The sequence below is a fragment of the Pteropus alecto genome, unplaced genomic scaffold, assembly GCF_000325575.1.
Source record: "Pteropus alecto unplaced genomic scaffold, ASM32557v1 scaffold111, whole genome shotgun sequence".
In the NCBI taxonomy this organism is placed as follows: domain Eukaryota; kingdom Metazoa; phylum Chordata; class Mammalia; order Chiroptera; family Pteropodidae; genus Pteropus; species Pteropus alecto.
The window spans coordinates 6,424,528-6,452,389 of NW_006431915.1; the positions used below are offsets into that span (position 1 = coordinate 6,424,528).

General features: G+C 35.7%; 1 protein-coding gene and 2 pseudogenes across 3 annotated transcripts in view; 1 reads left to right on the forward strand and 2 right to left on the reverse strand.

Annotated features, from left to right (window-relative positions):
• Positions 1-3,397: 3,397 nt before the first annotated feature.
• Positions 3,398-27,862, forward strand: part of HSDL2 (hydroxysteroid dehydrogenase like 2) — a 35,442-nt gene continuing 10,977 nt past the window's right edge. Inside the window, exons 1-9 of one of the 3 annotated variants that reach the window (XM_015599546.2) lie at positions 3,398-3,543; positions 7,831-7,998; positions 9,128-9,226; positions 10,157-10,271; positions 15,896-15,999; positions 17,165-17,263; positions 18,865-19,059; positions 21,022-21,093; positions 25,301-25,450. In XM_015599546.2, the coding sequence (XP_015455032.1) occupies positions 7,911-7,998; positions 9,128-9,226; positions 10,157-10,271; positions 15,896-15,999; positions 17,165-17,263; positions 18,865-19,059; positions 21,022-21,093; positions 25,301-25,450 (922 nt within the window). In that variant the 5' untranslated portion in view covers positions 3,398-3,543; positions 7,831-7,910. The remainder of the gene's footprint in view (positions 3,544-7,830; positions 7,999-9,127; positions 9,227-10,156; positions 10,272-15,895; positions 16,000-17,164; positions 17,264-18,864; positions 19,060-21,021; positions 21,094-25,300; positions 25,451-27,862) is intronic. The other 2 variants (XM_006906109.3, XM_006906111.3) reach the window with 2 other exon arrangements.
• LOC112473174 lies at positions 12,601-12,719 on the reverse strand (annotated as a pseudogene).
• On the reverse strand, positions 23,572-23,690 carry LOC112473162 (annotated as a pseudogene).

Here is a 27,862-nt window from a genome sequence, read left to right on the forward strand (position 1 = left end):
TAAACATTCTATATTACACATGATAGACTCCTACATCAAAGGATTATATATCCTAAAAGGCCAATAGTGAGAAGGCTGAGAAAACTTTGCTAAAATGTATAAAATGGGTATATCCATTGAGTAAACCATCTAATTTCTAGGAATGTATGCTAGAGAAATATGATTAGTGAACAATGACATATGCACAACGACTTTTATTGCAATGTTTATCATAGAGACAATTTTAAAACAAATGTCCATCAAAAATGACAATGGGAAAATTAATATGGAATTAAAAATTAACATTCATATAAAATAAAATTATACTTTTTAAAATGTTAAGCTAAAATTTTAGGTGTAAACTTTAGAATATGCATTAAACAAAATAAAAGTTTCCAAAACAATATAGTATATATCTCCCCAAGCTTTAAAAATTATCAAAATCTATATAAAAATTTCAAAGTCTTGAGGGATACATGCCAAACTATTAATAGTGATTATCTCTGAAGTGTAGTGTTAGAAACTTTCATTTTCTCTAGATTGTTGCAATCATGTATTATCTCAAAAGACATAGACAATAAAATCCAATGAGGTTAATATCCAAGTTAGTTACTAATTCAATAATGAGTGGAAATAATTCATTAAGCAACAAAAGGCACAGTTAGGAGTCCTATAGGGAAGATTTGGTACATTATCAGAAACAACTGCCATACCCTCAAATCCTCAAGGATTTCCCCATTTAACCTTCTGAACCAGGATGGGCTGTCTTGTGGATGAAGGAAATGGAAAGTTTCAAGATCCCTGATTCTTCAAAAGCTATTGAAAGCATCCATCCACTCTTAGTCACATAGTACTGTTGGCCTCTGACCATTAATTAGTAATTTTATATTTGACTAGAGAAGCCTAAATATCTTAAAAGGCAAGTTGAAAAGTCACAATGGCAAATTACAACACATCAAAGCAATGTTTTTCAAACGGGAGGTTATGATCCATTAATGAGTCATCAAAGTAATTTAGTAGGTTATGATCAACTTAAAAAACAGGATAAGATATAATAGATTCGAATAGAATAGAAAACTAGGTATGGATGAAAAATTTATTTCCTTTTGTGAGATGTGGTCAACAAATGTGAGTGTTACTGCATTATACACTTAAACATATATTCTTACACAGGGTCGGGGTTAAAAGAGTCCTTATTTGATAATTTAATATTAAAGTTGTTTTTAAAGTCACATCTTTTGATATTTCAATTTAAGTCAGCATTTTCAATCTATGTATCTGAGAATTACTTTTTAATATTGGAGAATTAAACTTAATAGACTTTAGAAGTCACAAAACAAGTGAAGACAACTTTGACTATTTTATGCTAACTTAATATAAAATGAATTAGAGTTTTAATGATACAAAGTTTTATTTTAAGGAATTTAAAAATTATACCTCCTCTTAGTTCTCTTTCAATAGGAGTCCAACCCCTGGGGCTGCAGAACAGTAACAGTCTGTGGCTTGTTAGGAATCTGGCCATACAACAGTAGGTGAGTGTCGGGGAAGACAGCAAAGCTTCATCTGTATTTGCAGCCGCTCCCCAGCGCTAGCATCACCGCCTCAGCTCCACCTCAGATCATCAGGCATTAGATTCTCATAGGAGCACTGGTCCCTGGTGCCAAAAAGGTTGGGGAATGCTACTATAGAGAACCTCGTTATTTTTGCCTTAACACAACTCAGATACATTGCACTAGTTAATTAACATTTGCCATATCATATTTTGATTTTTAAAATAACAGTGCCATCTAGTGTTTATTCTGAACCTTTCATTTATCTTGAGTATATAAAACTATAATTGCATGTGGCTATCCAGTAGCTTAGTACCGACGTTCAGCTTTTTGAGGAACTGCAAAACTGTTTGCCAGAGTGGCTCTGCCATTTACACCCGCAATTTATGACTTCTAGTTTCTCCACAGCCTGGCCAAAACTTATTTTCTATCTTTTCTATTATAACCTTCCTAATGGATGTAAAATGGAATCTCATTTTGGTTTTGACTTGCATTTCCCTAATAATTAATGCTGTTGAGCATCTTCAAGTGTGCTTGCTAGCTATTTGTATATCGTCTTTGGAGAAATGTCTACTCAGATCCTTTGCTAATTTTTCACTCACACTGTTCATCTTAACAAAAGTTGCTGAGTTAAGAGTTCTCTTTATATTCTGGATAGTAGGCTTTATCAGATACATGATTTGCAAATATTTTCTCCCATCCCATAGGTTGCATTTTCACTTTGAGTGGAGAGTAGGTTTTTTCATCTAACCATCCCCATCAACACACTTTCTGAAACACCTGTTTACAGCAGCTTAAAAATACATTGGGCTATTCCTCATTTCCCTCACATAGAGACCTTGTCCTTCTTGTCTTGCTGTGTCTTCAGTGACTGACACATAGTAGGAGTTAATATCTGTTGAATAAGAAAATTCCTCTGGGGGTCTCTAAGCACTATATCATGAATCACAAATTCAAATGCTTATAGGAGACTGACAAGTGATATAAAGTAGTAAATAGAGCTATTAGGGCTCGTAATAAAAGGGAGAGTACATACCCCATCTACAAGCTAGTTTCTTTAAAAAGTCCTCATAAAGAACCTCCTTCTCATCCTGTTTTACCCCTTTACAATTTCTTCACGTCTCCTTAAAAATATGCCAGTCTTCAGTTCACTAGGGCAGCTATGTCTAAGGTATATTACCAAAAGCAATACTGGATCCCAGAATTCCTTACTCCAGCACTGAGACTGGGAGATATCCGCTAAGGGTCGAAAAACCAATTAATTATGAATTCTTTGGCGCAACAATTACAAAGAGCTCTGATCTAGAAGCTGCCCCTCACCAGTGCTAGCTACAGACCCGTGAGGTCGAGCTGACTCCGGAGGAGAGTCGAAATGTGACGCTGGCCGGCTGCAGGCAGAAAGTGAGTATATGCAAAAAGAGGCGTTCGCAAGGGGCGTCCCCAAGGAAGCGCGTGCTGCCGAACAGGCTTCCAGGTTGGGACGTGGAGGGACAGAAGAGCAGACCAGAACAAAAGTGTTCCCAGGCCAGAGTCTGCTGAGAAACCTCAACGTTCCTAATTTGCAAACGGCTACCCCGCTGGTAAAAGAAGGCAGCGTTGACCCGAGGAACCTTTTTTGACCGGGGAAACGCATACGTTGCTGCCGACCCGCCCAGAAAACTAGACGCCCGCTGGCGACCGATTGTCACCGTAGAGCTTGCGAGAAGGGCGGGGCGGACTTGCCTCTCACCGCGCTTGCGCAGAGAGCTGGTTTCCAGGGGCCTGCCGAAGGGGCCTACCAAGGGGAAACTAGCGCCCAGCGCTAGGGAGGCCCACTGCGTACGCAGGCGCACTCAGCAACCTCCGCCTGCGAGCGCCCCTTCCCGGCAAGCCTCTGGGCGGGGAATTGGGGGCGGGGTTTGGGGCGGGGTCTAGAGTGGAACTCAACGCGAAAGGAAAGACTGCTGTTTCTCACCGCTCACTGTCGTTGTTGCCACGGATTCTGACCTACGAAAGTCATGTTACCCAACACCGGGTAAGGGGATAGCGGGGCCGCGGAGAAAGACGGGTCCGCGCGGAGTGCCCGGCTAGGTGGGGCCGGTGTGGGGGGCCCGAGGGCTCGGCCTCGGAGGTGGGAGGGTTGATGAAGCTGCGAAGTGCGCTGTGGAACGCTGGCCCGCCGCGCTGGAGGCGGTGTTCCTTGAATCTGCGGTAACGCGTGAAAAGTAACCCAAAGTAGTGTGCTTTGCCGTGGCTGCCATAGAAAAACCTCTTCCACAGGTAAAGGATCTGGAGTGGGTTATCCCGTCGTCCCTAGGGCGGGCCTCATTTTGAGTTTAGCCTGTCTTGCTGGTGTACAAGTTTTAGGTGAAAGGTTACTGGAATGGTAATGAGTGCCCTCTAATTCAGAACGCTCAGTTCTGGAATAATAAAAATAATAGAGTGTTTAAAAAGTGATTTTTCAAATTAGTAGCAAATTAAACTAACAGTATGGGTATCTTTTTTGTGAGGATTTTTTTTTCACTTTAAAAAGATTTTTAATTGTAAAATACACATAATGTAAAACTTCCATCTTAACCATTTTTAAGTGTGTAGTTCAGTAGTGTTAAGTATACTCGCACTGTTGTGCAACAAATCTTTAGAACTTTTTCAACTTGCAGAACAAACTATATACATAAAACAACTCTTTTCCTCTTTTCTGCTTTTCCCAGCACCTGGCAACCACCATTCTACTTTGTTTATATTAAAGTCTTGAACTGAGTGTCCATTGTGTAATTTGCTTGAAACATGACCAAAGGACTTAAAACAGCTCAAAAGAGTGTATAAAGTGAGTTTCCTTATCTTTAACTTCCAGTCTTTCGGTTATTCTCTGGTCAAATACCCGAAGATATTCTATACTTTTATAAACACATTTCGTGTACCACTTAAACACACACACACACACACACATTTAATAATAAACTTCAGGGCTTTGCTCTTTTTACGTAATAAGTTTTGGAGCACACATTGTCAGTACATGTATATCTTCCACTTAATGGTTACATAGTATTCGATTTAACCAGCTCCCTATCATTGGGACTAGATCCATTTCTAGTTTTTTGTTACTCCATCTTTGTTGCAATGATTATCCTTGTATTCACCTATTTGAATGTATCTATATGACAAATTCCTGTAAGTAAAGTTGCTGGATCAAAGCCTACATGCAATTTAAATTTTGATAGCTAGTATTAATAGCTCTCCAAAAAGGTTGCACAGCCAAAAGGATGAATGAGATTTCCTAATCCAACATGCTGGGACACAGGAAAATATTTGATAATAAAGATATAGAGAACAAATGGAAACTCATTATAGTAAAAATTTGAATCACAAGTGAGGATGAGGATTGTTTTATATGTTTAAATAAATAGTCTTCATCGAAGAGTACTTTTGACTCCCATAGGCTATTTGGTAATATATGGGAACATTTTTGATTGCCATAGTTGAGGGGATGTTACTGGTATTTAACAGATGGAGTCCACGGATGCTGATAAACACTCTATAACACACAAGATAGCTCCCACAACAAAGAAATACATATCTCAATAGACATTTTGCAGAGATTGAGAAATCCTGGTTTAAAGCCATCTGTGTACTTTTTGCCTGGCTTTACAAAATTAGGTTTTTGGTCTCTGAAAGCTCTATTTTAAAAAAGTTATTCTATATCATATGTGTCACAGATATTTTTCTCAGTTTTTTTTCCACTGTGTTTGGACTTCAGTTAGACTATCATGCAGATGTGTGCATTTATTGAGTCAAAGTTATCAATCTTTTAAGGCTTTTATATTTTTGTGCACACCTATAAGGCCATCTTAACTCAAGATTTTTTTTAAATTGGTGAGATCTAGTATTTTAATGTTTTTTTTTTTCTTTTTGCACTCAGATATTTCGTCCACCTGAGATAAAATACTATTTTGCATACTATTTTGGCATAGGAAGTAAGTTAGGAAGCCCACTTCATTTTGGTTCAGGTGCCTGGCTGTCTGGTTGTCCCAGCATCACTGACTAGTTACCTTTCCCTTTTTGTTGGAAATTTCACCTTTATTTTATACTGAATTCTCATGTGCACAGGGGTCTGTTTCTTAATTTTTTTTATTCTGTTACTTTGGTTTGTCCTTTCATGTACCAGTAGCAAACTATTTTGATTGTTCTGGCTTTATAAAATATTTTAATGTCTGAGAAGGCTAGTTCTTGCCTCGTTTGGATTCTTTTTCAGAATTTTCCTGGTTATTTCTGGATGTTTGTTATTCCAAATAGCTTGCATAGTTTTTTTTTTTTTTTTCAGTGACTTTTTTTTTTTAATATTAAAAAATTTTGTCACCTTTATTTTGAGGTACCAGAGAATTTGGGTAGATTGTAGTGAAGGTTAACATTAGCAAGTTTTAGCCATCTACCATAGTACTGAGGAATTTGGGACCTTTCTTTCTCACCTTATATACTCTGGTTCTAATGCTTTAGAGTTGGAGGAGTTCCTTAGTAGTATAGACCAGGCACTTAGTAGTACAGACACTGCCTTTGCCTTTCTTTCTGCAATGCCTGAGACTCTGATTAAGGAGGATGATGTCCTTTATCCTAGGAATCAATCAAGCTAGACTGAAGGCAAAGAGGGCTTTTTAAAGCAATAGTTGGGACATGAGATATTTATGAAACTTTGAATATATGTAGGTACCAAATGATTTTGAATTATTTTCTTCGTTGTAATAATGGCATTGTGAAAAAGTTAAAGATGCAAAATTGTAGATGAAATTTGTAGGTTGGAGGAGGAAGAAAGGATAGAGAGAAAGAGATGGGGCTTCCGGGGTATTGGTAATATTCTATTTTTATTAGAATTCATTTTATTTTGTTCTTTATACACTTTATATGCTTTTTGTATGTTTACTATTGTCACTAAAAATGGTTGCTACCTCTCCGTTTCTTCCTTACTTCTCTGCTCCCCTTCCTTCTTACCAAACTGGTTAATCCTTATTTTTTTAAAACCCTTCTCCCACGTTCACCGCTGATCTCTTTTGGTGTATTCCTCTAGATCTTGGCAAAAAGCTTTATGCTCTTTTGTTAACAAGCCTGCGTATCTGTAACTCCTGTCTCTGGTTACTGTCCCCTCCCTTCTTCTCTATGTCATTGTCACTTTTGCTGTCCTCTATTCTTCCTTCTTAGACATGTTTGTTAATTTGCTTTAGAAAGCAAGAACATAGGTTTCCCTCCGTTATCTGACTTTATTTTAGATGTTTTCTTCTCATCTAATAACTAAGTACAAAGTTTAAAGTTAAGGTAGATGGATTTGTAAAGGGTGGATGGGCACAGAGAACTTCCTTCAGTACATTCTGATCAGAGAATCTGTTGATCTGAGCTATTTGCCAGCCTTCTAGGTTTGTTTAACAGCTTTATTGAGATGTATTTCACACACCACATAATTCACCTATTTAAAGTGTACAGTTCATTGGCTTTTAGTAGATTCACAGAGTTGTGCAACCATCACCATAACCAATTTTTAAATTGTTTCATCATCCCCAAAATAAATCCCACGCCTCTCAGCTGTCAAGCGTCAACACCCCTGCCCTCCCAGCCCAAGCCAACCACTAATCTTTGTGTCTATATATATTTGCCTATTCTAGATATTTCACATAAATGGAATCATATGTGATTTTTTGTGATTGGCTTTTTTCACTTAGCATTATGTTTTCAAAGCTCATCTATGTTATAGAATGGATCAGTAATTCATTTTCATTGCTGTATATATTTCATTGTATGAACGTACCACATTTTATTTATCCATTCATCAGTTGATGGGCATTTATGTTGCTTCCATTTTGGCTATTATGAACAGCGATGATCATCCATTGAATAATTGCTTGCTTTTAGGTAATTTCTTTTAAGTGGTATGTATTCACTGAAGGAAATTTGAAAAATCCAGAAGAATATAAAAAATATAAAATTTATTCATAATCCCACCACTCAAAAATAAGCTTCATTAACACTTTTCCTGTGGGGGAGGGGAAATACACATTTATATAGTTTATTCCTCATTTCTTTTTAAGATTTTTCATTTGAGCAGATTTTGTTGGCCAGATCACAGCAAGACCGACCAACTGTTGTAATAATTTATAAATCATTGTGCAGCGGGAGTACAGTAGAGTTATTAGGTATCATTTGGGGAGGGAGGAGGGTTTAGAAAAAGTTTTCACAGAAGAGTAAACCTGTATGTTGTGAAAATATGCATATGTTCCTGATACTCGTAAGTAAATAAAATATCGAGGTTTCTAATAAGGTCTCATTTGTTCTGTTGTAGGAAGCTAGCAGGATGTACAGTTTTTATCACAGGTGCAAGCCGTGGCATTGGCAAAGCTATTGCATTGAAAGCAGCAAAGGATGGAGCAAATATTGTCATTGCTGCAAAGACCACTCAGGCACACCCCAGACTTCCAGGCACAATCTATACTGCTGCTGAAGAGAGTGAGTGAGTGTGACAATACCATTTCATGAAATGTTCTTACCGTAGTTTCAATACATAGAGAATTTGTTGGAGAGTTTAATTGTAGCTATTTCAAAGCTACCCTAAAATAATTTTATCTACTTAAGAAAGTATTTTGTCACCTTAAAACAGTGATTAGGAAACGTTTTTCGTCACCAGCACTTTTGAGAGGTACGCGACTCCCATTAAAAATCATATATTATGTCTCATGAGGATCTGAGCAGAGAATGGGGGAGTAGAAGTAGGAGAGAATTTGAGAGATAGATGATGTGAACACTTTGAAAAGCTTTCCATGTTACTTATTCTTTGCACTTTTCACAAGTTATTATTTTAACATTTTTAGTTCACAAATAATTATTGAGTGCTTGTATTCAAGGCATTATGCTAGAAAGGGCTTAAAAAATCACTTACACTTGGTTTTGTTAGTTATGTTAATAGCATTGTGGTTTTGTTGGTTTTGTTAGTTATGTTAATAGCATTGTGGTTATTTTAGGGAAATACATATGAAGTATTGATAGGTAAAGAGATGCCTGGGACTTGTTTTAAAATACAACATCAAGCACGCATAGGGAATGCAGTTAGCTTTTATATAATGGCTAGGTGGAGAGCCAGATGAGAGAAAGAGCAATTAAGAGGATCGTTTTATAGACTATATAAATGTCTAACCAATGTGCTGTATACTTGAAACTAATAAAATTAAAAAAAAAAAATACACCAAAAAACAAAATGGGATTGGAGGTAGATAAACAGGCAAAACATTAACAATCATTGAAGCTTCATGGTAGTTTATTATACTGTTCTTTATATTTTTATATATTTTTTGAAATTTTCCATAATGTTTATTAAAATTACCTTCCTTTTTTTACTTTTCAATATAATTTTTTATATTACCTTCCTCTTTCTGTTTTTTTTAATAGAGTTGGCCTAGCTAGTCTGAAGCTGGATGTGGGTTAGTCAATCTGTCCTACTGTAGGGTGGAATCACGAATAGCTATGACTTAGTTATTTATTTTGATTTTATGAATATAGCGTACTTATTTCTTTTGACTCTCGTATCAGAATGAAAGGTTTACTATTTGAATGCTTTAATGCTTTTTTTTGTTTACCCTTTGCAGTTGAAGCAGCTGGAGGAAAGGCCTTGCCATGTATTGTCGATGTGAGAGATGAACAGCAAATCAGTAATGCAGTGGAGAAAGCAGTTGAGAAATTTGGAGGTAGTACCATAATTCTGAAATAATTATTGATTGGTGTAACTATAATTTTAATTTAATTTTTTAAAAAATTTTCTGAGTCTTTGGTATATAAGCAGAAACGAATATTTGCTCATATAGAAATGTAGCTTAAAACCATCTTTTAAGCTACATTTTGATGTAGCTACATTAAGATGACTTTTTTTAATTTATAAAAATTATTTTGAAAAATATAACAAATCTACCATTCAATATAAAGTTAGGACCTTGACAGTAACAGACATGTAACCAAAACTAGTTCCCAGATCACATTCTCTTGCCTCTCCTCAATTAATGTAACTGTATGTTACTTATGGGGGGACTGGATAGAACATGCAGAAATAATTGTTATTCTAGATTCATTTCTTTTTTTTTTTTTTTTTTAATGTATGAGTTAACCAAAACAGATTTGATCTGTTTTGATGATTTGCCTGGAATTGAAATCCTGGGTCTTTTCTCTTTTCCTAGTTCCCAAGACCAGGAAGGAGCTCTTTCATTTCAGTAAGGGCCTTAAAGGGGAGGAAAACTAACGTGCTTGGAAGGAGGGAGGGCTTGGAAAGATGCTAGAGAAGAGTAGAAACTTTAAGGAAGTTCGGCTAAGGTTCTTGGAGATAAGAAGGAAAGACAGGAGATAAGAGAGCAGATAAGAATGGAAGCTACAAACCACTAAGGACTAAGCTTCCTGGTAGTTTCACATGGTGCTCTGGTGATTGGCTCTCTCCATTGTGCCAGTGAACATCATTTGTGTTTTGACACAGCTAGTAAGTCTTTCATTGGTATATTGGTCAGTTTAATACTTCTAAAGGAAGTATTTGTGAACCAACTTAGGGCTCAGCTGTACAGACTAAATGTGTTTATTTCCTTTTGTTATAAAGTTTAAATTACATTAATAGGAAGTTGATTATTTGAAAACAGGAATTGATATTTTGGTGAATAATGCCAGTGCTATTAGCTTGACCAACACATTGGAAACACCTACGAAGAGGGTGGATTTGATGATGAATGTCAACACCAGAGGCACCTACCTTACGTAAGTTAAAGAGTTGTGGGGGAGAACTTTGCAATTTTTTCTCAAAGGACTAGTTGTAAACAGATTTGAACCAGAATTGCAATACAGTTTAAAATCTAGTCAATCCTTATACATGTTTGAAAGTGCTCCAAGTCACCAGATAGTATTTTAAATAGTTTTATTCAGAGTTCTTTTTCTCTGTGAATCTAATAAATACTAAAGAATAGCTCATGCATTTTCAAACATTTGCTTGAAGAAATACATATATGTTTACCAAGTCTTTTGATTATCAAAGCTAGCAAGTCCTTCCTTCTTTTGAAAAATATTTGGGTTTTAGTTATATAAATAACAGGAAGCTCATTATGAGTCACATTTTAATGTAACTGACAAAAGGCTAATACTATCTTGAGTAATATTGGGAAATAGAGAATATAGAATGAAAGCAAATGTAGTCCTAATCTGTTCTGGATTGGTTAGGCAGCCTACTCCTTTGTTTATTTGTCCGTTTATCTGTTTATTTCCACTCAGATTCTTCCATTTTTCAAGTGGACATGAGGATAGATCAGCATAGACCTTGTCTTCCTTATATGGATCTGCCTTATATGTATTCATAGAATAGGTGGTTGGGATCTTGGGCTTTGGCATCAGACTCCTTTGGGTAGGATTCAAATCTTGTACCCCTCTCTTCATGACTTGCTAACTCATGACCTTGCACAAGGAACTGAACCTCTTTATAGATTCTGTTTCCTCATTTGTGAAATGGGAATGATGGAGTCATAGGATTGAGCATGAGGGTTAAATGTAAAATTTGTCATTAGTCCTGACCTTTGCCCTAGACATGTTTTATTGGCTCTGCAAAACTTGTTCCTGAAGTGTTAAAATTTTTGTTTTTATAGTTAGATACATTCAAAATTTTATTAGTTGCCTACATTAAAAAAAAAAATGAGGAAATTTACACAAAATCCTTATTTCTGGCTTTTCTTGAAACATTGGAAAATCTGGCCACATAGAGACAGCGTTCCCACATGGCAACAGCTGCTACATTTGGTAGCAGAGAGAGTATCAACTCCCTCGTTGGATGGGCCATGAGCTCCATTGTCTTCAGATGCTGAGGACAGGCTAAAAAGTTGCCATTTGTTATTGTGCCCGCACTATTGTTTTTCTTATATTAAGGAAGAAAATAAAATATTTCTCATACCCATTCTTCCATCTGAAGTGGGAAAATGAGACATATGCCAAGAGGGCCATATGTTCAAATAAAATGAGCGAGAATTAACTTCTTTGCAGTTGGAGAATATTTCTATAAATTCAATATGTAGGATATATCTCTATTGAATCAAAACCATAGTGAATACAACCATAGCAAGAACTACGAAAAACATATAGAAAAGATTATGTTGAAAAACTTAATGGACTAGAAAAAGGACTAACATTTCGATAAGATTTGTGTTTATTTTCAAATAAAATAAGCAATGCTGCTATATGATGCAGTTAAGTGTTACATGAAGAAATTATCTGGGCATCATAATCTTTTACAGCTGGTAACTTTGTGAAAGAATTTTGATTGAATTTAAACACTCATTTAAACAAGTATTTAAAAATATAAAAGTAACCAGGAATATTATTGCTCAGCATATTAAATTAAGGCTTAGAACGACACGCTGTGTGAAAAAGTTAAATCATCTGTGGCAGTTTCTATTGTAGACGATGAAACCACAGATGGAAATACTTTACCCACCTAGTTATATTTATTTAGTATCAGGAGAATTTTTATATTATTAAACATTTTTTTAGAGTGGATATCCATGACATGAACATTAGGAAATGACTTGTTAAGTACTGAGAAATATCTTAGGATATTTCATGTAGATTTACAAAATTAGTAATTTTAACGATAGGCAGTGCTACTCTGATGGTCAGTGTTAACTTTATACTTATTAAAAACTAAACTAATGTAGAAGTGTTTCACAGAGGCACAGAAATTAAGTTTGTTCATTATATTGTTCAGTAGATACCAAAAGCATATTGCTAAAAAGTTAAAAACAGACTGTGTTATGAATTATAAAACTAAAAACAACACCATGGTTTGAAACAGACATTTCAGTGATTTACTCTTACTAAATACAAATCTGATCATCTGTTATATGACAAGATTGTGTGGCCGTAGTGTATAGTTGAAGAGATTTTTTAAATTAGTTTTATGTATCTAATACATCGGTTAGACATTTAAATAGTTTATGAAAAGAGGTTTATTTTTGTTTGTTTTTTGTTTGTTTTTTTAGGTGAGGCAACCCTTTGTTGACCTCACAGATTGCAAGGACCTTGTCAGTTTACAATCCCTTATTTTTTACTCCTACATCACCTGGTCTTCCTAAGTAGTATCCCATCCAAGTACTAACCAGGCCCGACCCTGCTTAGCTTCCAAGATCAGACGGGATCGGGCTTGTTCAGGGTGACATGGCCATACACGAGTTTTTGTTTTTTAATTTGAAAGAAATCAGCTCTTTTGCCACCCAAGAGAAATTTTCCAGCTCAGTTCCCAAAGACTGGATCAGACTGGGCTTTTTTAGTTGACATTACGACACAACTGTATGATTCTCATTGCTCATTCATTGTAAAATTATGTCTTTAAAAAACCCATTTGGCAAGAACAATCTGGCCCCTTTCCTATACTGAAGTCATTTTCCAAAAATGAAACGATGGCCTAAACTTACATTCCTTCAGTTGTGGATTTGAAGGTTCCATTTAAAACAAAACAAAAACGCTGATTCCAAACCATAAGAAAAAGAACTAACTTTGTTCATTTACCTTTCTCAATAAGTATTATTTGTGTAGTTGAAGAACTACAAATGGAATATATAAGCTGTAGGGCAGTAAAAACTTTTAAAGCAAAGATTCTATTCACTGTCGAAAGTTCCTACATTTATGAACAGCTGTTTTAAAAATAAACTAAATATTGCTCTCGGTTAAATTGTAATGCCAAATGACTTGACATTGACTTTGGACCAAAGAAAAGGTGTCAGATTTTTGGCCTATAAAAGGTCTAAGTTACAAAAGAGAAATTCACAATGCAACATTTCCATTTTAATTTTTGTTTTTTACTTAGTGACACTTATTATTCATGGAAGGTAAGTATAGATTGTTTTTTCAAGGAAGCCTGAAAAGCATTCTCAGGGAGAGAGAGGGGGCAAGGCCCAAAGAACTAACCTATTTAGAGGTTTCATTTTGAGGATCTGGAGTTGTTTCCTAATCCCTGGTGCCCAGTGCCTGTGGCCTATTACTTGTGTTTTAGTGGTTTAGGGAAACAGGGTTAGAAGGCAGAGGTGAGGTGGAAAGCAGACCTTTAAATTTTATTTTTGTTTTAATTAAATATGTAATCTCTAGTATTATATACGTTTGTATCATGTTAAATGTATATAGAAATTCAGTAACAAAGTTTGATTGTATTTCTGAACAGTTGATTTTTCCTGTACCCAGCTCACTTTATTTACTGGCTCAAATTCCCTATGGACCTTTGAGCTTGCAACTCTGATTAAGTGAATTAATTCATGTAAAAGTAATAAGTGCAATGGCTAGCATACAGTAAGTTTTTAATAAACTTAACTATTTTATTAACTGAAAGTGTTAGCATCTAAGCGTGGTGCTAAGAGTTTTCAGTATAATATATAAGGTAGGGCATGTTGCTGTAGAAAAATGCACCTGATTTAGGGTTGGTAATGGAGGCCAGGCCAGCAAAGTACAGGTGGAAAGGTTTTGTCTTATAGATCAAATGAGAAGTTCATGTTTCTAATGTGAATGAAATAAGTTTTTTCCTTTGAATGTGAAATATGGTCTTATAGCCCGAAATAGATTTGGGTTGTTTCCTGTTGAAGCTTTAAGATGTAGCTTCACTGTTTTAATGGCTATCAGCAGTAATATTGTTTGCCCCTCCCCACCTCACCTCCATAAAAGTGAAGCACCTTTGGAAAAGAATAACATGTACAGAAATCCTTTACCAATATTGACTGTATTTGGTTTATAAACTTGAAAAGACATTGCAGATGGTTACAAGAATGTTGTACATTTGGTAATGTTGTACATTTGAAAGGATGGATAAGTTCAAAGCCCTAGAAGTTATTGAATGTGAAATAAAACTATAAAATTATTAAGCTGAGCTTTAATAATGTTGTAGCCTAATAATTAAAAATTTTAAATATTGGACCTGAGTGTTTTTGTACAATAAATTACCTACTTTTATGAACAGTACTTAAAAAAATAAAACTAAATATTGCTCTCAAAGGCATATTACATTACGTATTGGTGCAAATTAAATTTGGGATTATGTCACTGACCCTTGCGGGCCATAGACCCCAAATCATGGTGGTTCTGCCCAGTGTTGCTCACATCAATAGGATGAGACAGTATTCTGCAAAGCACGTCAGAAACTTCATGCCTTAGTCAAGGAATGGAGAAGGATAATCAAATGCCTGATGATTCCTTCTCCCCAGTTCTGGGGAATTAGTAAAGTATTAAAGGGTCTGATAGGGAAGTAGGTGAGTTCAGGGGTAGGGGATTCCCGAAGAAGGGTAGAGTTCTTGGATTTCCAAGGGAGCATGCACAGTTCCTAAACATGCTTGGGACATACCTAGCCATGCATTACGTGTCTCATTTTATGTTAAATCTCCATCATTTGGGTGTGATTTTTTAGTATGCTCATAGAGAAAAGTTATTCAAAGTGTCGCTTAGGAAGGGGTCTCAAGTGCCATCTTGGATTTTTCAGGTGCTAATTGGTTTCTTGGTGGTGGTAGGCTTAGCAGGCCCTGGATTTTCTGCCTTGACAAGTTCAGCCAGCTTTTGTCAGGTGATATGTTAGGGAGAGAATACCAGAAAGTCAGAAGTTTGAAGATTAACTAATGATGTAGTGGCACAACCCCATGACAAATGTATTGGAAGTTATGTTATTAAATTACAATCCCAGCATAGTAGGAATACCATACCTACTAAGGTGAAACGAATCAGCATCTATAGTACTAATAATAGCAGTTGTTTATTGCATGTTTAATATATGCACTGTTTTAAGGATCTCATATATATCATCTCATTTAATCCCTTGGTTAATCCTAGATAGTAGCAGGTATTACCAGCATTTACAAATAGGAAAACTGAGAATTAGAATGCTATATATTTTTACCAAGAGAACACAATGAAGGAACAGAAGGAGAATTTGAACCCAGGTCTGACTTGAATACCCATGTTCTTTACCGTAGTGCTGGCTTTGCTGGCTTTGCTAGCTGACAAGTATATTAATTGTCACTGAAAAGTTTGTGTGTGTGTGTGTGTGTGTGTGTGTGTGTGTGTGTGTGTGTGTGTGTGTTGGGGAGGAAAAATTTGGAAGGATGTAGTTGAGAATAATCTCAGTTGGATTTAAGGCTAACGTGCCAAGGATTTGCTTATTGTCATCAAGCAGGTCATGTCAGGCCACTAAGCAAAGCTTCAAGGGTGAAAATAAGTTGCTTTTCCTATGTTCATTCTAGAAGAATAAAAACAAAAAATTACCCTACAGGTTATTGAACAAGTTCAGCTGCTTTGTAAAAGTAGCTTAAAATATAACAAAAAGTGGGGATGTTGTTAGAAAACTATTGACTTGTGTTTTCTTTTGCTTTCAGATCTAAAGCATGCATTCCTTATTTGAAAAAGAGTAAAGTTGCTCATATCCTCAATCTCAGTCCACCACTGAACCTAAATCCACTGTGGTTCAAACAGCACTGTGGTAGGTGGTAGGGAGTACTTTGTTTGGTTAACTTGTTTTGTACTAAATCATTGTATCTATGATTTAATCACAATTTATATCCATTCAACATTAAGCTTTCTATGCAGAATCAATAGCATTTTGGAAAGTATCTTAATCTTTAATCTAATTTTAAAAATTGAAGTATAATTTACATTCAATAAAATGCAGATCTTAATGGTTTGGTTTGGTGAGTTTTGACAAATGAATACACTGTATAACCAACATCCAAATCAGAAAATGGATTTCCATCAACCCAGAAAGCTCCTTTAAGTCTCAGTGAGTATGTTTTATTGTGTGTACCTTATTCTTCAATAAAGTTGGTTAAAAAGTATCTTTGAAAAAAGAAAAAAACTATCCTCGAAATACTTGACTTTTTACAGTCAACTAATAACTTAAGGGGAGTATACTAAATAACAAAGTTTATTTATAGGTACCACCTTTAAAAAATAGTATCAGAAACTTAGCCCTTATTTCTACATAATTCACTTAAATTTGAAAAGGCAGGTGAAATAGGAACCTACAGAACAAAGTTTAAAAGAAGTTCTGTTTTAATTGACTAGGTTAAAAAGCATTTTAACATTTTGTTGATGCTTTACTAGTGCAGTTTCCCTTTAAATGATCCCTTTCATTCTTCAAAAGAAAAACCGATTAAGAAATCATAATGTAAGTTATCTCTATAATATTAAGAAAAATGAAAGTGTGTTACTGTCTCTTAATCAAATGTTAAGAAGACAGATTGGCAGTTATAAAAACAGTCATGGGGATGTAAAGTACAGCATAGGGAATATAGTCAATAATATTATAACAATTCTGCATGGTGCCAGATGGGCATTTGACTCACTGGGGCGATCATTTCGCAAGTTATGTCAAATCACTGTGTTGTATACCTGAAACTAATATTGAAAAAAAACCCCAAATATTAGGATAGCAATATATAAAACTAGTTTATCCATGATATATGTGAAACTAGTTCAGTTACTTCATGAAAACTTTTAAAAACAGTACAGTTTAAAAATTATATTTTGTATATAGTATATTATTAAAGAATTATGAAAAAATGTATCAAGGAGGAAATAATAGGAAGAAATTGGTTTTTTATATTCACAAATTAATTTGTTTCTTAATTAAATTATTATTCTTTCAGCTTATACCATTGCTAAGTATGGTATGTCTATGTGTGTGCTTGGAATGGCAGAAGAATTTAAAGGTGAAATTGCCGTCAATGCATTATGGCCTAAAACAGGTATGTGCCTTTTAAAAAATCCATATTTTGGATCCTCATTGATTGTCCTTGACAGTCTTGAGATACATCTTGGATGAGGAGGGTAGGGTAGGAGTGAGTAAACTATCAAAGGTACCTCTTTCTGTTGGGAAACAAGTTAAACTTTCTGCAGTACATATAAGGCCCTTTTCAGTCATCTTTGAGCTTTGACTTGGATGTAAGACTTACTCTTCCACTGATTGCTATACTAGAAACACTGAACACTGGAACATTTGAAGAGTTTCATTAAAGCCAACAGGAAGCCAACTGTGCTTCCCTAACCTTTTCTCCATTCTTTTCTCTGGTACCTTACTAAATTCTGCAGATTCTCATACTCTTGTTTTCTCCTTATACATCCCAGCTTCTTTACTGTCTTGTATCTTTACTAGTTTTGTCTTTTTCTACTATAAAAAGCTGACCTATCTGTACTTTCACATGAATTCTGAGTTCTCAGCATGCCTAGACCCCCGTTAGGTGACAGAAGAACCTGCATATTGCTGGACTTTGTATGTAGCTTTAGAGTTACTGTATGACAGAAGCTGAGGGCTTGGGAATATGCTGTATTAAAATGAGGAAGACCCAACAAAAATGATACAAAGGGAAAGCTCGTCCTCCATGTAGGTTCTTATTCTCCACTTATATGTCAAATAGCTTAACGGAGGAGAAAGAAAAGACAATCTTTTCATTATATGTTTTTCCACATATTTAATAGATAATCTGTGAAAACCTTAACTTTGTTCATCTTAAATCTAAATGGCACTCCTATCCCAGAAAAGTATATTTAATGATAAGGAGAATACACAATGAGAACTACTTTTTCATTTCACTTTTTAAAAATTTAACAACCTTTATTACACTAGTATTAGAACTTAAACATGCAGGTTAGTGTAGCTCCTTACCAAGGAAATGCTGTAGGGATCAATATTCCTTTCTGCTTCTGGGACAGTACCCTGCACTTGGGGGTCACTCAGGAATTTATTGAATAAATAACTTTAGATTTTTTTTGAAAGTATCTTCATGTTCTTACATTCCTTGAAACATACACATGACAATTGGAATATTTTCCACTTCTTTGAGGGGAGAGAGGGTTTCTGAGAAGGTGGCTGTTGGGAGTCATGCTCTTGCTGTCCTCCCTTTCCAACCACCAGCATACTCTCCTGAGTGGAGCAGATGGTGGGGTGGCAGTTAGGCAGGACTTGGAAGAAATGAGCAAGGCGTCGATTCTCTAAGAGAACGAAGACGCTTGTGAAGGACTCTGTTCCTCTCTGGGTCGGAGGATGGAATGGGGCAGAGTAGAGAGTACTGGAGAGAGAATAAATACTCAGAAGTTCCTAGAGAGAGCTTGAATAGTACATGGTGCTTTGGGTCTCATGAAGGAGTTCTATATAAGGCAGTTTTGCGTATAGCAAGGAACATGTGTTTTCTACCACTTATGTCAATAGGACATTTGGCAAATGCCTTATGCTCTCTGGATCTTGTTCTCATCAACTGAGAAATAAAGAGATTAGCTATCTTGCTTGTTACTTATATAATCCCATTATTCGATTTATAGTTATGAATGTATATGTTTGTTTTCTCAATAGCTATACACACTGCTGCTGTTGAAATGATGGGAGGATCTGATATCGAAAACCATTGTAGAAAAGTTGATATCATAGCAGATGCTGCGTATTCCATTTTCAAAAAGCCAAAAAGTTTTACTGGCAACTTTATTGTTGATGAAAATATCTTAAAAGAAGAAGGAATAAAAAATTTTGATGTCTATGCAATTAAACCAGGTAGTGCATATAGTTTTTTAAAGTAATGATTTGTTTTTCCACGTTTTCTACAATAAACACACATCTGTTTTGTGTATGCTTGTGTGATTATAAAATTAATATGTTCTTTTGAGAGCTATCCTCCCAATGAAGGGAAAAACCCATACCGACACACCTTAAAAGAGAAAGGAGAAATAGAAGCGAGTTGAGGGCTTTCTAAGTGACATACAAATACAGAAGGTCACATTATCTGTTAACTATTTCCAAATCGTGAAACCAAAAATGAAAATTAGTTTTAAAAGTTTGTCTTAAAGGCACTGAGTAAAGATTTTATTCAAGAATATGGTAACAGCAGTGTATTTTTCACAAAAACTTTAAGATTATGGACTCTTTCCATATTTGTCTCTTAGGTACAGCCTCTTAGAGGGTCTTAATGATAGATGGTGAAGGTGAGTGAGCAGGGTCTCTCCCGTGTACAGAGTGTATGATTTGAGAAGTTCTCAGAAGTCCCCCTTGTTCAAAATTATTCTTCCTTTCTGAAATCACAGATGATGATGGTGATAATGCATTTTACATGTATAACATATAGTATATACTAAATGATAGTATAGCTGTAAATGAAGTTACATTTATTTGTGCTAACATTTTAAATATTATTAAACATATTGAACTTCTGGGTGACAGAAACCACATTTTATTTGTACCATCCCTGTCTGTCTCTTCAGTTTGAACTAAATTGAATTAAATATCTCTTAACAGCTTTACAAAGCACTTTTACATATATTATTTAACGTCAAACAATCCTTTGAAGGAAGAAAACGGTTTAGTGATTAAGAACATGGAGTTTGGGAGAAGACAACCCAGCTTCATACTCCAGTCTAGCTGCTTTCTAACTGTGCTGTCAACCTGCTTTCTCTGAGCTTCAATCTTATTGGTAAAATTAAGGGAATGATAACTTCAACACAGGATGTTTGTAAGAACTAAATGCAACAATATGTATAATGTGTTTGGCACAGTGCCTGGCATATGTTATAATCATAATATTAAGTAGTTAATATTTATAGTAGAAAAACAGGTTCAAAGAGATTAAGCCTTTGCCTAAGAGCAGTCAGCTAATAAGTAGCAGAACCTGAAGGAGATCCAGGTCTTCTGGGTTCTGGTACACTTTAGGTTTTAAAGACACAGTGTCTTTGTGCACAAAATTTTGTAATTTTTTAATTTTTAATTTTTTATTATAATATTTACACTAGGTTTTAAAGATACAGTGTCTTTATGCACAAAATTTTTTAATTTTTTTTTATTATTTATTATTATTTATGCCTACAGCACCTGGTCTTCCTAGGTGGTCTCCCATCCAAGTCCTAACCAGGCCCGAACCTGCTTCGCTTCCAAGATCAGACATCGGGCTTGTTCAGGGTGGCATGGCCATAGACCATACAAAATTTAAAATTTTAAATTAGATGTAAATTAAAAATCCTACCAAGTGTTGAAAACGTAATATGACTAGGTACTATGATAAGTATTAGGATATAATGAAGACCAATGCATTTCTGCTGTCCAGTTTTTTTAATCTTCTGAGAAGCAGGAGCAGACAGAGATGGCAGTGGTAAATAAATCTTTAATGAGGAACCCGCTTCTCTCAGGGGTCCAGTAAGAAATGACTCTTGAGCACATAGGAGGGATGTCGGACAGAGGGTTGCATGGATAGTAGAGAAGAGGATAAAGGCTCCTGGGAGAGCAGTTATGGGCTTAATTGGTTGGATCTTGAAGATGAAATTTGCCATAGGAGGGTAACTGGGTTATGGGGAAAGTATTTTAGCTTACTGAAGAACAGGTAGTTTGACAGTTCTCATAGGCATCTTTCCATTACACCAGAATGATCATTTAAATAAAAATAGATGGAATGTTTATTAAACAACTGTTAAAATCTTAATATATTGAACTTGTTACAGTAACCTGATTATTTTGCGGTCAATTTTTCAGGCCATTCTTTGGTACCAGATATATTCTTAGATGAATACCCAGATCCAGTTACCAAGAAAACGGAATCACATGGTAAGATATAGACCATATTTTAAGTAGGAAAATAAAGATACTTACTTATGTATTTCTCCCATAATATTGACTTGGACATTTCTGCATTCTGCTTTTAAACCATATTTTAATTCAAACTAGACAAGTAATGTGAAGTTTTAGTTCTAGCAACGAAAGTTGCCTTTTTCTTCTAACGGTAAGAAGCTCCTAATATAGTTTTTTCATTGGATTAAAAAAAAAGTTGTTTAAAAAATATATCAACCCTTTGTTGAGGTTTTATTTCTTTTCTGTGGCACTGCCTTTAGGTATTTTATGTTGATGTGTTATTTTATTTTGAAGAAAAATGTGTCACATAAAGTACATCTAACACCATTCACAGAATTTGTGATATGTGACTACTTTATAAGAGAAATTAACTTCAAAGGAAATTTTGGTTTTACTTCGTTTTGTTTTTATAATTCAGAAACAATAGCTCTCTTGAACTGGTCCAGAGTTTACATGTTAGTCTTTGTGTTCTGGCATTAAACCACTAGTTTACTGAACGATGTCAGACGAAATACTCTTTAACAAATACCCATGAGAAGCTTTCTCTCATGTTTTATTAGCAAGGATAGCTGTTATTCTTCTGGGTCCTTAACCTTATTTTTTTCTTATAGACACTGAATCTCCTGAGTGATCATGTATTCTTTAGATGGCTGCTAGATAATTTAGGAACAAATTTCTTCTGTATATTTAGCAAACTTGAATCTTACTGCAGTGCATTTTAGTGCCAAACTTTCTTTCTGGCTGAATCTTATCTTTTATAGCTCTGTCTTTTCTTTGTCCAGATTTTTGGAGATAGTTTTAAAAAATTACTTAAGTAATAAAAAAGGCAACTTTTGTTTTGTAGAAAATTTGAAAAATATAGAAAGGAAAAAGTTACTCATAATCCTACCACCGAGAGGTAGCTCCTTTTAAAATTTAATTTTTTTAATTTTAAAAATTAAATCTTTCATTTGGTTGCCACATGGATGTATCAGTATAAAACAAGACTGTCAGTCTTTTTCTCAAGAGGCCTCTTACAGAATGGCAGAAATTAGTTTGGTTTAATTAGTTTATCAAAGTCTAATAGAGTCAAGTCCTCTGATAGAGGCAAGTCTAACATCCTGATTTTTGTCTAGCACTTTAAGATTAGATCTATCTTTTGGAGGAGGATACACATGAACTGAGCTCATTTAAATTCCAAATTTGATTAATAAGAGCCACTTATTGATCATACATATTTTGTTTTTCAACAAATATTTATTGGGTGCCTACTATGTGCCAAACACTGTGTTAAGTACTTTGCATGCATTGTCTCATTTAATTATTTATGCTCCTGCAGGACAGGTATTCTCCTCATTTTACATCTGAGCTCCCATGGCTGCAGATGGCAGAACCAGGACTTAATTTCATATATCTCCGATTCCAAAGCTCATACTGTTAAACCAGTAAACTTAAATTGCTTTCCTAACTCCCAAATACAAGTCCTTTAAATTAGCATATTCCCCTCCCCCAGTAATCTAATTTATTAATTTATAATGAGAAGTTGCCATCTCTTGGACTAAATGTGTAGTTGCTATGATCAGCCTATTCTCTCCCTTTGGGCATAGCTATATAGGGAACAGAATCATAATCAGCATATTGTTTCATGACCATGGAATCAGAACAAGAGAGGTGAGATAAGTAAAATGTAAGATAAATGTTTATAGGCATCAGGCTTTGATAGGAATGATTTTTGCCTATAGGATCAGAATGTCAAGTGCATTGACTGTGAACCATATATCCATCTCCTTATAAGGGATGCCCATATCCTTTTGAGGTCAGAGTACTCAGATTCTTTTGGCTAAACTTCTCTTCACCATACAGTGCTAGAGAGAGCATTTACTTCTGTAGCTCTCTTTTCCCTATTCTTCCTGGTTCAGTCCACTGTAATTCTACTCGACATTTTTTCTAGATATATTAATATATTCATATAGTCCAGTATATCTGGCCTGGATCTAACTTATATCTTTCAGGTGACTTTTTTACATTCATATCCAAATCCATGTATGTTGAATTTAGTTTGTGTCTCAGAGCTTAGTGTGTATCCCTCATTTCCAAAGGGGGTGAGGCTCACCTTTCTGTTGCACCCACTATTTAATAATCCTGTTACATTTAATTTTACCTTTTCTGGTATTTGTGCTATGTATATTTGTCTTATATAATATATTTGTAATTCTGTAATAATATATTGTAAACTATGTACATAATTTTAAATTAATGCTTATTTCTCATATTAAAAGCAATACTGTCATTTCTTCATTGATTTTTTTTTCCATTCATTGACATCTCCCCCAACCCCCAACTGCAACACAGAGGGCCCAGTTTTTTTTCTTTTATTACCTCCAGTTTATTTATTTATTTATTTTTCTTTAGGTATAGTTTTAGTGTTCTGGATTTTCCTCAGAAACACTTATTTTTTTATTTATTTTTTTTTTACGACTACAGCACCCAGTCTTCCTAGGTGGTCTCCCATCCAAGTACTAACCAGGTCTGACTCTGCTTAGCTTCCAAGATCAGACGGGATCGGGCTTGTTCAAGGTGGCATGGCCATAGACAGAAACACTTATTCTTAACTTGGCTACTTTTCTTCTTTTTCCCATAGTTATCACTATCTCTAATTATTTTCATCTTTCGTCCTGTTCTTCAGCTTTCTGGGATTCCTTTTCAGGTTTATACTTTATATTACTGATAAGATTTTCAACACTTTTATCTCTGTTCCATATTGCCTCTGTTTAATTTTGCTCTTGTAGTTTTTGTTTCTCATGTATCCCATTTCATTTTCATTTTTTTCTATTGTCTTTTCATCTCAGCCAGTTGTATATGACTTTCTGCCCTTGTTTCATATAGTTTTCATGTGGAGGAATTCTTGTGGATTGCATAGTAAATTAATTTAAGAGATAGACTTTTGCTCTTCAGAATAACCTTCTATTATCCATGTGGTACATTGTTTTTTTCATAGGCATCAGGTTATTTTTTTTCCCTGTTAATTTATCCTCATAGTAGGAGATATCTCTAGAACTAGTGTAGTTGCATGACAAGGATGTGTAGGCTGCTTTTGGTTGCACTCCCTGTCCATCTGGTGGAAATCCTTTCTCAAAGCTGTAGTTTCTATAGTGGTATCTGTTGGGCATGTAGCTAGTGCCAGTGTGAAAGGCTGACACGGCACCTTCTTTTACCTCCTATGCTTAAAAACTACTCTCTTCAGCATACCCTCCTGCCAGGGTTCTTCCCCTCCGCATCTTTATCAGTCATGTTTTTGGGTGGCGTGTACTTCCCAGGATGAACCACCACTGGGACCTCCCCTCCTGTCTGCTCCTCTGGTATTTGGGAGCTCTGAGCTTTGAAATGGGATTTGAAAGATGGGGGCTTTCTTGAAAAATTGCATTGTAGAACAAGGGGACAGATTCGAGTCTTAAGCCCAGAGTCTGATTTCAGTGGTTTAAAATGTAAGAACCTTTCTTCTTCGTATACATGAGTAGAGTCTTAGGCTGACTCTATCTACCTTAAAGTTTTACTGATCATTTCTTCCTAGATTCTGACAGTAGATTGTGTTTCAGTCTAGGTGATGTTTAGTGTTTGCTTATTTGTTTTTGCATTTTTATATTTATTTAGTGTGAAGTTAGGAGAGGCTGTATCAGGGGCTACTAGCCATGTGTCTTTGTTTTTTTGTTATTGAAATACTCTCTTTCCCAGTAAAGCTTAGATAGTTGTAGTCTACTGAGTGCAATCTTGAGTTCTACTCCACCGATTACACAGTTGATATTCTGGTCTTCATTTTTCTGACTCTGGTGTGTTCTTTTCTCATTTGGTTTTAGAATTCAGAGGGGATGACAAAAGAATGATTGATTACTACCCCTAAAACTTCAGTAGTTTGTTTAGGTCCATTTATTATAAACACTGTATAGTTTAGTAGTTTTTTTTTTAACCTAATCTGAGAGTCAGCATTTTACTTGGGGAGTATCAGCCATTTACATTTATAATCTTAATTGATGTGTTTGGCTGTTACTCCATCGGTTTGATGTATGCTTTTAGATGCCACTCAGTGTATGTAAGGTCATTTTGGTCAAACAGGTCTAATTGATAGCAAATCTATTCTAACTAATTAATTTGGTGTATGGTCTTATGGTGCCTAGGCTTTAAAGCGATTTATATCAATATTTTACAGGTGCTGTTCCAGAATTGAAAGGAGAAAAGCCGCAGACACCAGCAGAACAACGTTCTGGAGCCGTGGAAGAAACATTTAGAATTGTTAAGGACTCTCTCACTGATGACATTGTTAAAGCCACCCAAGCAGTCTTTCAGTTTGAACTCTCTGGTAAGTCTGGTCATCTGAAGCCTTTATGAAACAAAGTAGGATGTTTCAAACTCTTGGAAGAAAATCAGCCTCCAGTAGTAATCACCTGGCTAGTTGGCTATATCAGAACACTTACCCAGAAATTAGACATTTAAGTACAACAGGTAACTACGGATGTGTATTTTTAAGTTAAAATCAGTGCGTGTGATACATGTAATACAAAATTTCATTACAGTTACTTCCAGTGTTAAATAACTCCTTGGCATATGTAATTGAGGAAAAAAATCCTATTTAGAGGGGCATATGGATTATGACAGGTAGTGTAATATAATAATTTATCATCCACCATGGGCACCTTGTCATTTTTATATTTGAGATTATTCAAGTCAGTCTGAACATAGTTAGCTTTTTAAAACTTCTCAATATTTTTCTTCTCAATATAGTATTAACACATGTTAATGACAGTTTTAAGAACTAGTTACCTCAGTCCCATTGTACACAAACTCTGACATTATCAGCCTTTTATCCTTTGTCTCCTCTATTTTTTCTTAATCCATCTGCGCCATCCTGTTTTTACTTCCTTTTCTATTCATAGAATCCATCCTCCATTGCTTCAGTCACTTCCTTGACTGTGATTGAACTTCTGGACCTTTCGTGCTTATGTCACCACCTGTCAAAACCCTAGTCCTGGATGAATCAACTATCTGGCTGCCCCACAGTTGCATCCAGATTTTTAAATCTTTCTGGAAAAACGAAAAAAAAAATAATAATAACACCACCCAGTGGATCTGTGCCAGTAGAAATTTATCTCTTCCCCTCTTCAATTGGGGTCTAAGCAGCACCTCAGAATTCTGTGTTTCTGTGGTCAGCCTACTGCCTCATTTTCCACAGTGACTATTTTAAATCTCAGTGTTCCTCTTACCTTCTGTCTCTCCCTTCACCACTTCCCTGCCAGTCTCAGCAAATAAGCCCATGTCTTTCACAGAGATAATAGAAGCCTACAGATAAATTTCAGTTTCCTTTCATCCATATTAAATTAACTATAGGCATTGTCCTTTCTTCCTTCCCTCCCAGTAGAACAGAGCTCAACTCTAGATGAGTGCATCTTAGGCTTTAATGTTCATACTGATTGCCTGGGTTCATGCTAAAATGCAGAATCTGATTTAGTAGGTCAGAGGGGGTTTGAATTCTGCATTTGTCACGTGATGACAGTACTGCAATGCATGGATCCCACTTTGAGGAGCAAAGTACCGTTTCTCCTGGCCTCCTCAGGGACTTTGTGCAATTAATTATGCCCTCTCCTACCAGTTCATTCTACAGCCTCCTTCCCTATTTTAACATTCTCGGTCTATTCTGTGTTTAAAACAACAGTAATAATAACCGCCCCTTCCCCCAAATCCCCCTCTTGTCTTTCTTTTCCCTTTCAGAGCAAAACTTATTTTCATCTACAATTCACTCTGCTTTGGTATCATTTTTCTCCATTCCGTTGAATTTGTTTTCACCAAGGTCCTCAGTTGCTTCTGTGTCCCCAGTGGACGTTTGCCATTCCTACCCTGTCAGCACTCTGCAGCATTTGATGCTGTTGAGTGCTCTTTCCTTCTAGAAATGCTCCCTTTCCTTGCTTTCTTCTCTCTCTATAATCACGCCTTCTCAGTCTCCAGTGTTAGATGCTTCTCCTCTAGCCTTCTCTATCTTAGCGCTATTTATACTCTAAAGACCTTAGTGTACTCCAGCCACTCATATGACTTCAATGACCATGTGAACTCATTACTTATATATCTGTATTTCTAGCCTAGTCAGACTTCATTTGACATTCTCACTTGGCTGTCACAAAGATGCCTCACTTTGAAAATGTCCAAAACAACTCGCCAATACCTGCCTTTGGTGCTACCTGTTAAATCTGCTCTTCTTCAGTAGTCCTTTCTCAGTAAAAATCATACCAGTATTTGCCATTTCCCAAGATTAAAACTAGCAAATTATTCTATGTACCCTCCCTACATTTTCCTTTTCATATTCAATCCATTACCTTCTCTTGTCTGCTTTGACATTCCCTCTTAAATATGGCTACTTTTCTCCATTCCCACTGCCATGATCCTGATCGACACACATCTTCAAGCTCCTAAATTACCCAACACTGTCCTAACCAGTCTTCTGCATCCTTTTTATCCCTCTCCAGTATATTCTCTGTACTGCCGTTAGGGTGATATATTTAAAACACGAGTCTGTGTCATTCTCCTTCCACAGCATATCCCTTAGGATGAAGTCAGTGAATCCTTTACATGGCTCACTGTACTCTGCATCTGAGCTGCTCCACGAGCTTATCTGATGCCACTGTCCGCTCTTTTTCTACTTTCTGGTCCTACTATACTTTTTTCAGTTCCTCATCTAGCTAATTCTTACTTAACTTTTGAATCCCAGCTTCAACTGGGCTTT